The 10,132-nt window shown below is 48.5% G+C and overlaps 1 protein-coding gene across 1 annotated transcript; it reads right to left on the bottom strand.

The window, feature by feature from the left end:
* Positions 1–629: 629 nt before the first annotated feature.
* Positions 630–2,595, bottom strand: LOC119312779 (UDP-glycosyltransferase 73E1-like). The gene has a single exon (XM_037588536.1). It carries the CDS (start codon positions 2,390–2,392, stop codon positions 872–874), a length of 1,521 nt encoding a protein of 506 aa, XP_037444433.1. The 5' UTR covers positions 2,393–2,595; the 3' UTR covers positions 630–871.
* Between the last annotated feature and the right edge of the window lie 7,537 nt (positions 2,596–10,132).

The following is a 10,132-nucleotide window of genomic DNA, read 5'->3' as shown; positions in this document are numbered from 1 at the left end:
AGGAGAGGGAAAAGAAAAGAAAAGAAAAGAAAAGGTTTGTTGGGTGCCACTCGGCAAAGGCGTGCAATGTCGGGTGCCATGTGGCAGAACTCCGCATACGTCCAATGTGGTGAATGTCACCATTTCGCCGGTGTTTTCTCTGTGTCTTGCTTGATCCATGTTCAACCTATGATTTACTATGGTGCTTTGAGTATTTGCTGTCCTTTCGCTGTGTACGTAGAACTGTTGATGGCGCAAGAAAGACATCAAGAAAGACATCAAGTATATTGAAAGAAAGACATCAAGTATATTGGCGTAGAACTGTTGACAGCCTAGTTAATATGATCAGAACGGTTGGGAGTTGGGTAGTGGGGGTTGGGAGTTGGAGTGATATAGGTGCCATTTTTGACGCAAGAAAGACATCAAGTATATTGAAAGAGACAGGTTTTAAGAACATGTACATGGTTAAATAAAGAACAATGCTATACATACGTAATACGTAATTCGTTGTATGGATTAACGTAGATGGTTTCGTAGGTGTAGTATTGGGTTTAGGGTGATGGATTAGGTGGGGTCTTCTTATTGGGTTTAGGGTGGTTTCGTAATGGTTTCGTAGGTGTAGTATTGTCGCTAAATAATTAAATAGGACGGAAAAAAAAGGAGCATTCTCACTTGAAAATAGAAATAAACAAAAAATACGGAAATAAACGGACAGGATAAGGAGAATAATAGGTGTACTCCACGCCTCTCTCACTATATCGGCATGTCCTGTTATTCATGTCTAGTACTCTCTTCGTATGAAATTACCCTAAAATGGATATACTATCTAGAACTAAAATACGTTCATTTTTTGACAAATAATTTCAGACTGAGGGACTAGTACATGTCTTAATTATCCTAGAGCGGAAGTTTTGACTTGACCATCTGTCTTCTCGTTGTTTCCAAGCTCGGGCACGCCCTTCTCCTTCCTCTGCGCGAGCTCCCCCACATGGCGAACCATATCGGCCACATCCCGGTCCGACGACCCGCCCTCCGCCATCGCCTCCCTTGCCATCGTCGCGAGCTTCTTCGCCGTCGCCCGTATTCCCGCCCCCTCATCCATCAGCTCTGTCAGTGCCCACTTGATGTCGTCTCTCCCGACCTGTTCCGCGTATAGCTCGGGATTCAGGAACACGTGCAAGGCCGGCACCTTAACACCGACGCGGACGCCGGCGCCGAGCACGTCCACGACCAGCGTCTCGTTCAGGAACTGGTCGGCGATGTGCGGCCATGTCAGCAGCGGCACGCCGTGGGAGAGCGACTCCAACGTGGAGTTCCACCCGCAGTGCGTCAGAAAGCCGCCCACCGCCGGGTGCGACAGGATGGTCATCTGCGGCGCCCACCCACGGATGACAAGTCCGCGGCCCTCCACGCCCTCGTCGAACCCGGCGTCGAGGTCGTCGGTCTCCCAGTCCCTAATCACCCAGACGAACGGCCGATTTGACGATTCCAGCCCGGCGGCGAGCTCGGCGAGCTGCGACGGCAAGAGGCGGGCCATGCTGCCGAAGCTGACGTAGAGCACGGACTGGTGCGGCCGCTCGTCGAGCCAAGAGGCGACCAGGCCGGCGTCCACGGCCGCGCGGTTGCCTCTTCCGGCCGTCGTCTCCGCGTCCGAGTCCAGAAGGCAGAGCGGTCCGACCGCCCACACCTTCCGGTCGAGCGCGTCTCCGTATCCCTTGATGTACGCGCTCTCGAAAGCCGCGCACGTGTTGAAGACGAAGCCGTCGGCGGTGGCCTCGGCGCGCAGCGCGTCACGCCTTTCCTTCTCCATCCCAGGAAACTGGAAGAACCCACGCGACGTGGCCTTGCTCGTGACGACGCGCCCGGGAAAGTCGGGCACCTCGAACTGCTCGAACTCGCCGGCGGCGACGCTGTCGTTGTCGTGCACGCCGTGCTTGGCCAGGCTATGGTGCGCCAGGAGGAAGAACGCGGACGGGCCGTGGAACACGAACCGTGGGATGTCAAGCCGGCGCGCGACGTCGGCCGTCCACGGGTTGCAAGTGTCCGCGACGAGGCAGTCCGGCCGCCGTGGCAGCGCGCGGAGGTACGTCTCCAGCGGCCCGGCGAGCAGCCACACGGCTTCATAGAAGAGCATGATGTGGGAGGGCTCGGTGACCATGTCGTGGCTCTCGCACCCCTCGGGCAACCCCAGTGCCGGGCGCGGGAACTGCAGCTCGGCCACGTCGACGGCGAGCCCCTCGCGGAGAGCGTGCTCCAGGACGGCCCGGTTGCGCGCGGCGCTGACGGGAGTGAGGACCACGGTGACGCGCGCGCCGCCGCGGCCGGCGATGAGGCGTGCCAGGTCGAGCATGGGGATGACGTGGCCCGGCGCGAGGAGCGGCACCAGGACGAAGTGCAGCGGCTGTACTGCCATGGCCGCGCCGAGCGCCGTACAACAAGTCAACACGAAGTAGAGGATAATTTACTTGTTGTATGCCGGAAGGAGGAGCTCCCTATAGATTAGCATCTGGAAGGCCAAGACAAATAGAATCACGAGCACAGCTAGCGCTGGATCGAGATGCAGACGTACGATAGGTTCCCTCGACGCTGAAAAGTAGATGGTGGACACTGCTGCTGTGCTGCAGTGCTGCTACATGGGCCACAGAAAGATAATTATTGGTTGGACGATGGTGAGGTGATGCCGATTACAGGCATGCATCCTTCACAAACGATGGACGGCGGGACGGCGATGGCCATCCACTAAGAGCATCTTCAACCGACACACGTGGTCGCGGCGTGGTAAAAAGCGTTTACAACGCCGAAATAGCGTTCTTCTCTGGCGACTGATGACGCGGTGGTTCCTCACCTCACTCCAGCTCTTAATTTCACAAGCTACATGGACCGTGGATGGTGAAGGTGCTCATCATTCGTTCACTGCATATTCACCCACGATCCACGTCACGTCTCCCTCTTACTCACCCAGGAGGCACACACTGATGGGCCTGCGAGGAAAGGATCCTCACCACTCATTGGCTATAGCACAAAATAGCAACGTCTATAGAAACGGCCGGCTGGATCTTTGACAGCGCCGAGTAAAACTAAGAGCATCTCCAACAGCCGCGCTTCGCGCCGCGCGCAAAACGCTAGTTTGCCGCGCGCGCTTCGGCTGGTTTTGCGCGGCCGTCAGTGCTAGCACCAACAACCGCGCTAAAATGCAGCGCGCGCGCTGTTCCAGCGGCACGCAAAAAATGCAGCACGCGCGATTTGCCGGGGCATTGCATATATGGCATTTGAGACACAAAATGAATTTGAAACATTTAAAATGCAATGAACATGACATATAAAATTTCACACAAACAAGTTGATGAATAAAAGTTCATGCTCACAAGTTCATCCAACTAAGTTCAAAATGCAAACCAAGTTCAAGACACAAACGAAAGACACATCAATCCTCTTCCTCGTCTTCGTCCTCATCTTCCGAAGACGATTCTTCCGCCTCCGAAGATGAATCTTCCTTCCTCTCCTCATCACGCACCGCATCACGTGAAGCTCCGATGGTGTTGGCAAGATCTTCAACGGCATCTTCATGGGAATGTGTGTGAGGAGGCACATCGAAAGACATTTCGCCCATGGCGGCCGGAGGTGCACTCATGCCTCCCATGAGAGAAGCAAAACTCATGCCTCCCATGGCGGCCATAGCGTCGGGGGGTGCTCCAGAGCCACCCATACCTCCATGGCGGCCGGAGGTGCACCCATGCCTCCCATGGCACCTAAACCGCCCATGGTACCTCCGAAGCCACCCATGCCACCCATGGCAACAAGGCCACCGCCACCCATGCCGCCAAGGCCACCGCCACCCATTGCGCCAATGCCACCGCCACCCATTGCGCACATCATGGCTCTTTTTTGGATCAACACTTTTTGACGGGAAAGATTGACAAACTCCTTTTGCGCCTCATTGAGGTTAGATGTGTCCAAGAAGAACAAGTGCTTCTCCCATTCCAACAACTTGGCTCGCTCCTCCATGGCCAACTTCCTCTCATTCAATGCCACTTTCCTCTCCTCGGCGGCCACCCTCCTCTCCTCGGCCGCCAACCTCCTCTCCTCGGCCGCGGCATCTTGGTTCCTTGCCATTTTCCTCACCTCGTTGGCTTCTTTTCTTGCCTTCACAATAGCTTTCATAGCATTTTTGAGCTCATCATCTCCTTTCCTCTTCTTCTTTTCGGTTTTGTCTTTCTTGCACCCATCCGGTCGTTTTGACTTCGAGTATGAAACCGAGTTGGGTGTGGGGCTTCTCTTGCCATCATCACTTGATGCATCGTCCTCCTCCTCCTCCTCACACTAGTAGAAAAGGGGGCATTGGTCCAGGCCAGGTCAGCCCATTAGTCCCGGTTCAATCCAGAACCGGGACCAATGGTGGCATTGGACCCGGTTTGTGAGCTCCGGGGGCCGGCCGGGCCACGTGGGCCATTGGTCCCGGTTCGTCTGGACCTTTTGGTCCCGGTTGGTGGGGTGAACCGGGACCAATGGGCCTCGCTCCTGGCCCACCACCATTGGTCCCGGTTGGTGCCACGAACCGGGACCAAAGGCTGCCCTTTAGTCCCGGTTCAAGCCACCAACCGGGACCAATGAGGTGCCTATATATACCCCTCGCGTAAGAGTAGAGCACACTGCTCTGTTTTTTCTGGCAGCCGCGAGGGGGAGAGGGCTTGGTGGTGCTCTAGCTCACCTCCTATGCACACAAGGTGTTCGATGAAATGCCCGAGCCACACTACTTAAGCTTTCTCCTCTCCAAGCTCGACCTCCAAGCTCCATTTTCCTTAATATTTGTCTAGGTTTAGTGGTCCTTCACGCCTCGTACCCGTCTTCACCGCCGTCGATCACCCGCGCCGATCTCATCGCCGGCACCACCGTGGTGAGCCTCTTGTTCTTATCTTCTTTCTGAAAGGAAAAATATTCTTACTTGTATGTTTAGATAGATACTTGTATTATTTTCTTACTTTTATTATTGCATCTTATATAGTGCGATGGTTTTGGTATCCGCCCCCGTCGGCCCTCGTCCTGTCTATGATTCGGATGTGGTATATATTGTCTTTTCATAACTATTGGTTCATTTATTATTTATGAAAATTATGCCGACCAACATGACATAGATTTTATTTATCTGGGAGGTTGTTGAACCAGAAATTCCAACCGACCCTATTGTCGAGAGGTTAAATTTAGTTGAAGAAGAAAACAATTTCTTGAAGGAAAAAATAAGAAAAAATTGAGGAGGAGAAGATGATATTGGAGTTGCATGTTGCGGATGTCGTCGATGATCACAAGATCAAGATGGATGCAATGCGCTTGAAGATTAGAAAGATTAGAAAATATGCCATTCATACTGAGGCCTGATATCATTATGCCGTTGGATCAGTTGTTACCTTGGTTGCGATTATGATCGCATTTGTTTTCGCATTGAAATGTTTTACATAGTTTCAATGTATGGTTTAATTAATTTAGATGCTCTGCAGAGCTTTATGTTGTTCTGTAATGATTTTCGCTTGAAGATGAGAACTATGTATGTACTTTGGTTTTAATGTGATGATGAACTTCTATTAATTTGGTCACTTAGTTATCTATTCATGATGTTCTGTAATGATTTTTGACACACTTAATTATATATAATGCACGCAGATGAACTGGCAATGGATTTACGATAACAGACGCACCTCCGAGTACATTAAGGGTGTGCATGATTTTCTCGAAGTGGCTGAGGCAAACAAGCAGAATGGTTTTATGTGTTGTCCATGCCCTATATGTGGGAATACAAAGTCTTACTCTGACCGGAAAATCCTTCACACCCACCTGCTTTACAAGGGTTTCATGCCACAATATAATGTTTGGACGAGGCACGGAGAAATAGGGGTTATGATGGAAGACGGTGAAGAAGAAGAGTACGATGCAACTACGTGCCCCCTGAATACGGTGATGCTACTGAACATCAAGAGGAACAAGACGATGTGCACGATGATGCTGCAATGGGCGAAGCTGCTGAAGATCAAGAGGAACCAGACGATGTGCCTGATGATGATGATCTCCGCCGGGTCATTGTCGATGCAAGGATGCAATGCGAAAGTCAAAAGGAGAAGATGAAGTTCAATCACATGTTAGAGGATCACAAAAAAGGGTTGTACCCCAATTGCGAAGATAGCAACACAAAGCTCGGTACCGTACTGGAATTGCTGCAGTGGAAGGCAGAGAATGCTATGCCAGACAAAGGATTTGAGAAGCTATTGAAAATATTGAAGAAGAAGCTTCCAAAGGATAACGAATTGCCCGACAGTACATACGCAACAAAGAAGGTCGTATGCCCTCTAGGATTGGAGGTGCAGAAGATACATGCATGCCCTAATGACTGCATCCTCTACCACGGTGCGTACAAGGATCTGAACGCATGCCCGGTATGCGGTGCATTACGGTATAAGATCAGATGAGATGACCCTGGTGATGTTGACGACGACCCCCCCAGGAAGAGGGTTCCTGCGAAGGTGATGTGGTATGCTCCTATAATACCACGGTTGAAACGTCTGTTCAGAAACGGAGAGCATGCCAAGTTGATGCGATGGCAAAGTGAGGACCGTAAGAAAGACGGGAAGTTGAGAGCACCCGCTGACGGGTCGCAGTGGAGAAAAATTGAGAGAAAGTACTGGGCTGAGTTTGCACGTGACCCAAGGAACGTATGGTTTTCTTTAAGCGCGGATGGCATTAATCCTTTCGGGGAGCAGAGGAGCAATCACAGCACCTGGCCCGTGACTATATGTATGTATAACCTTCCTCCTTGGATGTGCATGAAGCGGAAGTTCATTATGATGCCAGTTCTCATCCAAGGCCCTAAGCAACCCGACAACGACATTGATGTGTACCTAAGGCCATTAGTTGAAGAACTTTTGCAGCTGTGGAATGGAAACGGTGTACGTACGTGGGATGAGCACAAACAAGAGGAATTTGACCTAAAGGCGTTGCTATTCGTGACCATCAACGATTGGCCCGCTCTCAGTAACCTTTCAGGACAGACAAACAAGGGATACCACGCATGCATGCACTGTTTACTTGACACCGAAAGTATATACCTGGGAAGCTGCAGGAAGAATGTGTACCTGGGCCATCGTCGATTTCTTCCGACCAACCATCAATGTCGAAAGAAAGGCAAGCATTTCAAAGGTGAGGCAGATCACCGGAAGAAGCCCGCCATGCGTATCGGTGATCACGTACTTGCTATGGTCAATGATTTACACGTAATCTTTGGAAAGGGTCCCGACGCACTAGCTGTTCCGAATGACGCTGGGGAACACGCACCCATGTGGAAGAAGAAATCTATATTTTGGGACCTACCCTACTGGAAAGACCTAGAGGTCCGCTCTTCAATTGACGTGATGCACGTGACGAAGAACCTTTGCGTGAACCTGCTAGGCTTCTTGGGCGTGTATGGAAAGACAAAAGATACAGCTGAGGCACGGGAGGACCTGCAACGTTTGCACGAAAAAGACGAAATATGCCTCCAAAGCAGTATGAAGGTCCTACCAGCTATGCTCTTACCAAAGAAGAGAAGGAAATCTTCTTTGAATGCCTCCTTAGTATGAAGGTCCCGACTGGCTTCTCGTCGAATATAAAGGGAATAATAAATATGGCAGAGAAAAAGTTCCAGAACCTAAAGTCTCATGACTGCCACGTGATTATGACGCAACTGCTTTCGGTTGCATTGAGGGGCCTTCTACCGAAAAACGTCCGATTAGCCATTGTGAAGCTATGTGCATTCCTCAATGCAATCTCTCAGAAGGTGATCGATCCAGAAATCATACCAAGGCTAAGGAGTGATGTGGTGCAATGTCTTGTCAGTTTCGAGCTGGTGGTCCCACCATCCTTCTTCAATATCATGACGCACGTCCTAGTTCATCTAGTCGACGAGATTGTCATTCTGGGCTCCGTATTTCTACACAATATGTACCCCTTTGAGAGGTTCATGGGAGTCCTAAAGAAATATGTCTGTAACCGTGCTAGGCCAGAAGGAAGCATCTCCATGGGCCATCCAACAGAGGTTGTCATTGGGTTTTGTGTTGACTTTATTCCTGACCTTAAGAAGATAGGTCTCCCTAAATCGCGGTATGAGGGGAGACTAACTGGAAAAGGCACGCCTGGAAGGGACTCAATAATATGCAGGGACGGATATTCTTGGTCTCAAGCACGCTACACAGTTCTACAGAACTCTACCTTGGTGACCCCGTATGTCGATGAACACAAGAACAGTCTGCGCTCCAAACACCCAGTGCAGTGCGACGACTGGATTACATGTGAACACATCAGGACTTTCAATAGTTGGTTAGAAACACGTCTCAGAGGTGACAACACTGTTTGTGATGAGCTGTACTTGTTGTCCAGGGGACCATCTTCGACTGTTACGATTTGGAAAGGATACGAGATAAATGGGAATACATTTTACACGATTGACCAAGATAAAAAGAGCACCAACCAAAACAGCGGTGTCCTCTTTGATGCAAAAACCGAGAGGGGAAAGGACACGTATTATGGTTACATAGTGGACATATGGGAACTTGACTACAGACATGATTTTAAGGTTCCTTTGTTTAAGTGCAAATGGGTCAATCTGTCAGGAGGCGGGTTACAGGTAGACCCACAGTACGGAATGACAACAGTGGATCTGAAAAATCTTGGGTACACTAACGAAACGTTCGTCCTAGCCAATGATGTGGCACAGGTTATCTATGTGAAGGACATGTCTACCAGACCGAGAAAAAGAAAAGATAAGGAAGCGAATACATCATACGGTGAGCCAAAGCGCCACATAGTTCTTTCAGGAAAAAGGGACATCGTGGGAGTGGAGGGCAAGACAGATATGTCTGAAAATTATGAAAATTTTCATGAAATTCCTCCCTTCAAAGTCAAGGCTGGCCCCAACATCCTGATAAACGATGAAGATTATCCATGGTTACGGCGCAATAAGCAAATGACACAAGCGAAGAAAAAGTGAAGACTTTCTCCCGCAACTATTATGATGATACCATGCCAACTTTGTAACAGACAAAATTATGATACCATGCCAACTTTCAACTTTCAACTTTTTCAGAGTTCATTTGAAATGCTTTAATGTCTTACGGTTCGGCCCTCGTAATACCATTAATCCCGGTTCGCTCCTTTTCTAAAATTAAAAGCAAAAAAGAATTAAAAAATAAAGCAAAAAACAAAAGAAAATAAATAATGCAGAAAGTAAAACAAAAAAACTGGAAAAAAATAAAAATAGCAACAATAAGTATTTTGTTGTAAGTACAAACAAAATAAAATAAATAAAGCAAGAAACAAAACAAAAAAACAAAAAAAGTGTTTTCAAATTTGAGAACTAATGGCACTAACAGAAAGTTTATAATTTTTCTAAAACTAAAAGCAAAATGAATTAAAAAATAAAGCAAAAAAACAAAAGAAAATAAATAATGCAGAGAGCAAAACAAAAAAACTAAAACTAAAAATAAAAATAGCAACAATAAGTATTTTGTTGTAAGTAGAAACAAAATAAAATAAATAAAGCAAGAAACAAAACAAAAAAACAAAAAAAGTGTTTTCAGATTTGAGAACTAATGGCATTAACAGAAAGTTTATAATTTTTCTAAAACTAAAAGCAAAATGAATTAAAAAATAAAGCAAAAAAACAAAAGAAAATAAATAATGCAGAAAACAAAACAAATAAACTAGGAAAAAAATAAAAATAGCAACAATAAGTAAAGAAAAAAAAGTGCCTCCTACTGGGCCCCAACGGCCTGAATACGACTAGAAACCCACCATGGGCCAGGATTCAGGCCCGCAGGAGGCCCAGTAAGCCCATCAGGCAACGTAGTAGTAAGTAGGCCCGTAAGCCTGCAGTGGAGAGGAGCTCGAGAGGGGTGCGACAGTGGGGCTTATAAACCACTGCGCACCCCTCTCAGTTAGCGAGGTGGGACTAAACTTTCGTGCCGCACCGTGCCAGCACACGACCTTTGGTCTCGGTTGGTGGCACCAACCGGGACCAAAGGCCTCTTTTCAGCGCACCTGCGCGGCCGCCCCTGCCCTGCATTTTTTTTGTATATGTGTATATATGCATTTGTTTTGTGTATATGTGTATACATGTGTATATATGTGTTTGTAT

The sequence above is a fragment of the Triticum dicoccoides genome, chromosome 5B (genome assembly GCF_002162155.2).
Source record: "Triticum dicoccoides isolate Atlit2015 ecotype Zavitan chromosome 5B, WEW_v2.0, whole genome shotgun sequence".
Lineage (NCBI taxonomy): Eukaryota > Viridiplantae > Streptophyta > Magnoliopsida > Poales > Poaceae > Triticum > Triticum dicoccoides.
Note: the sequence above shows the minus strand (reverse complement) of the source record. Positions and strands in the feature narration are given on the sequence as shown.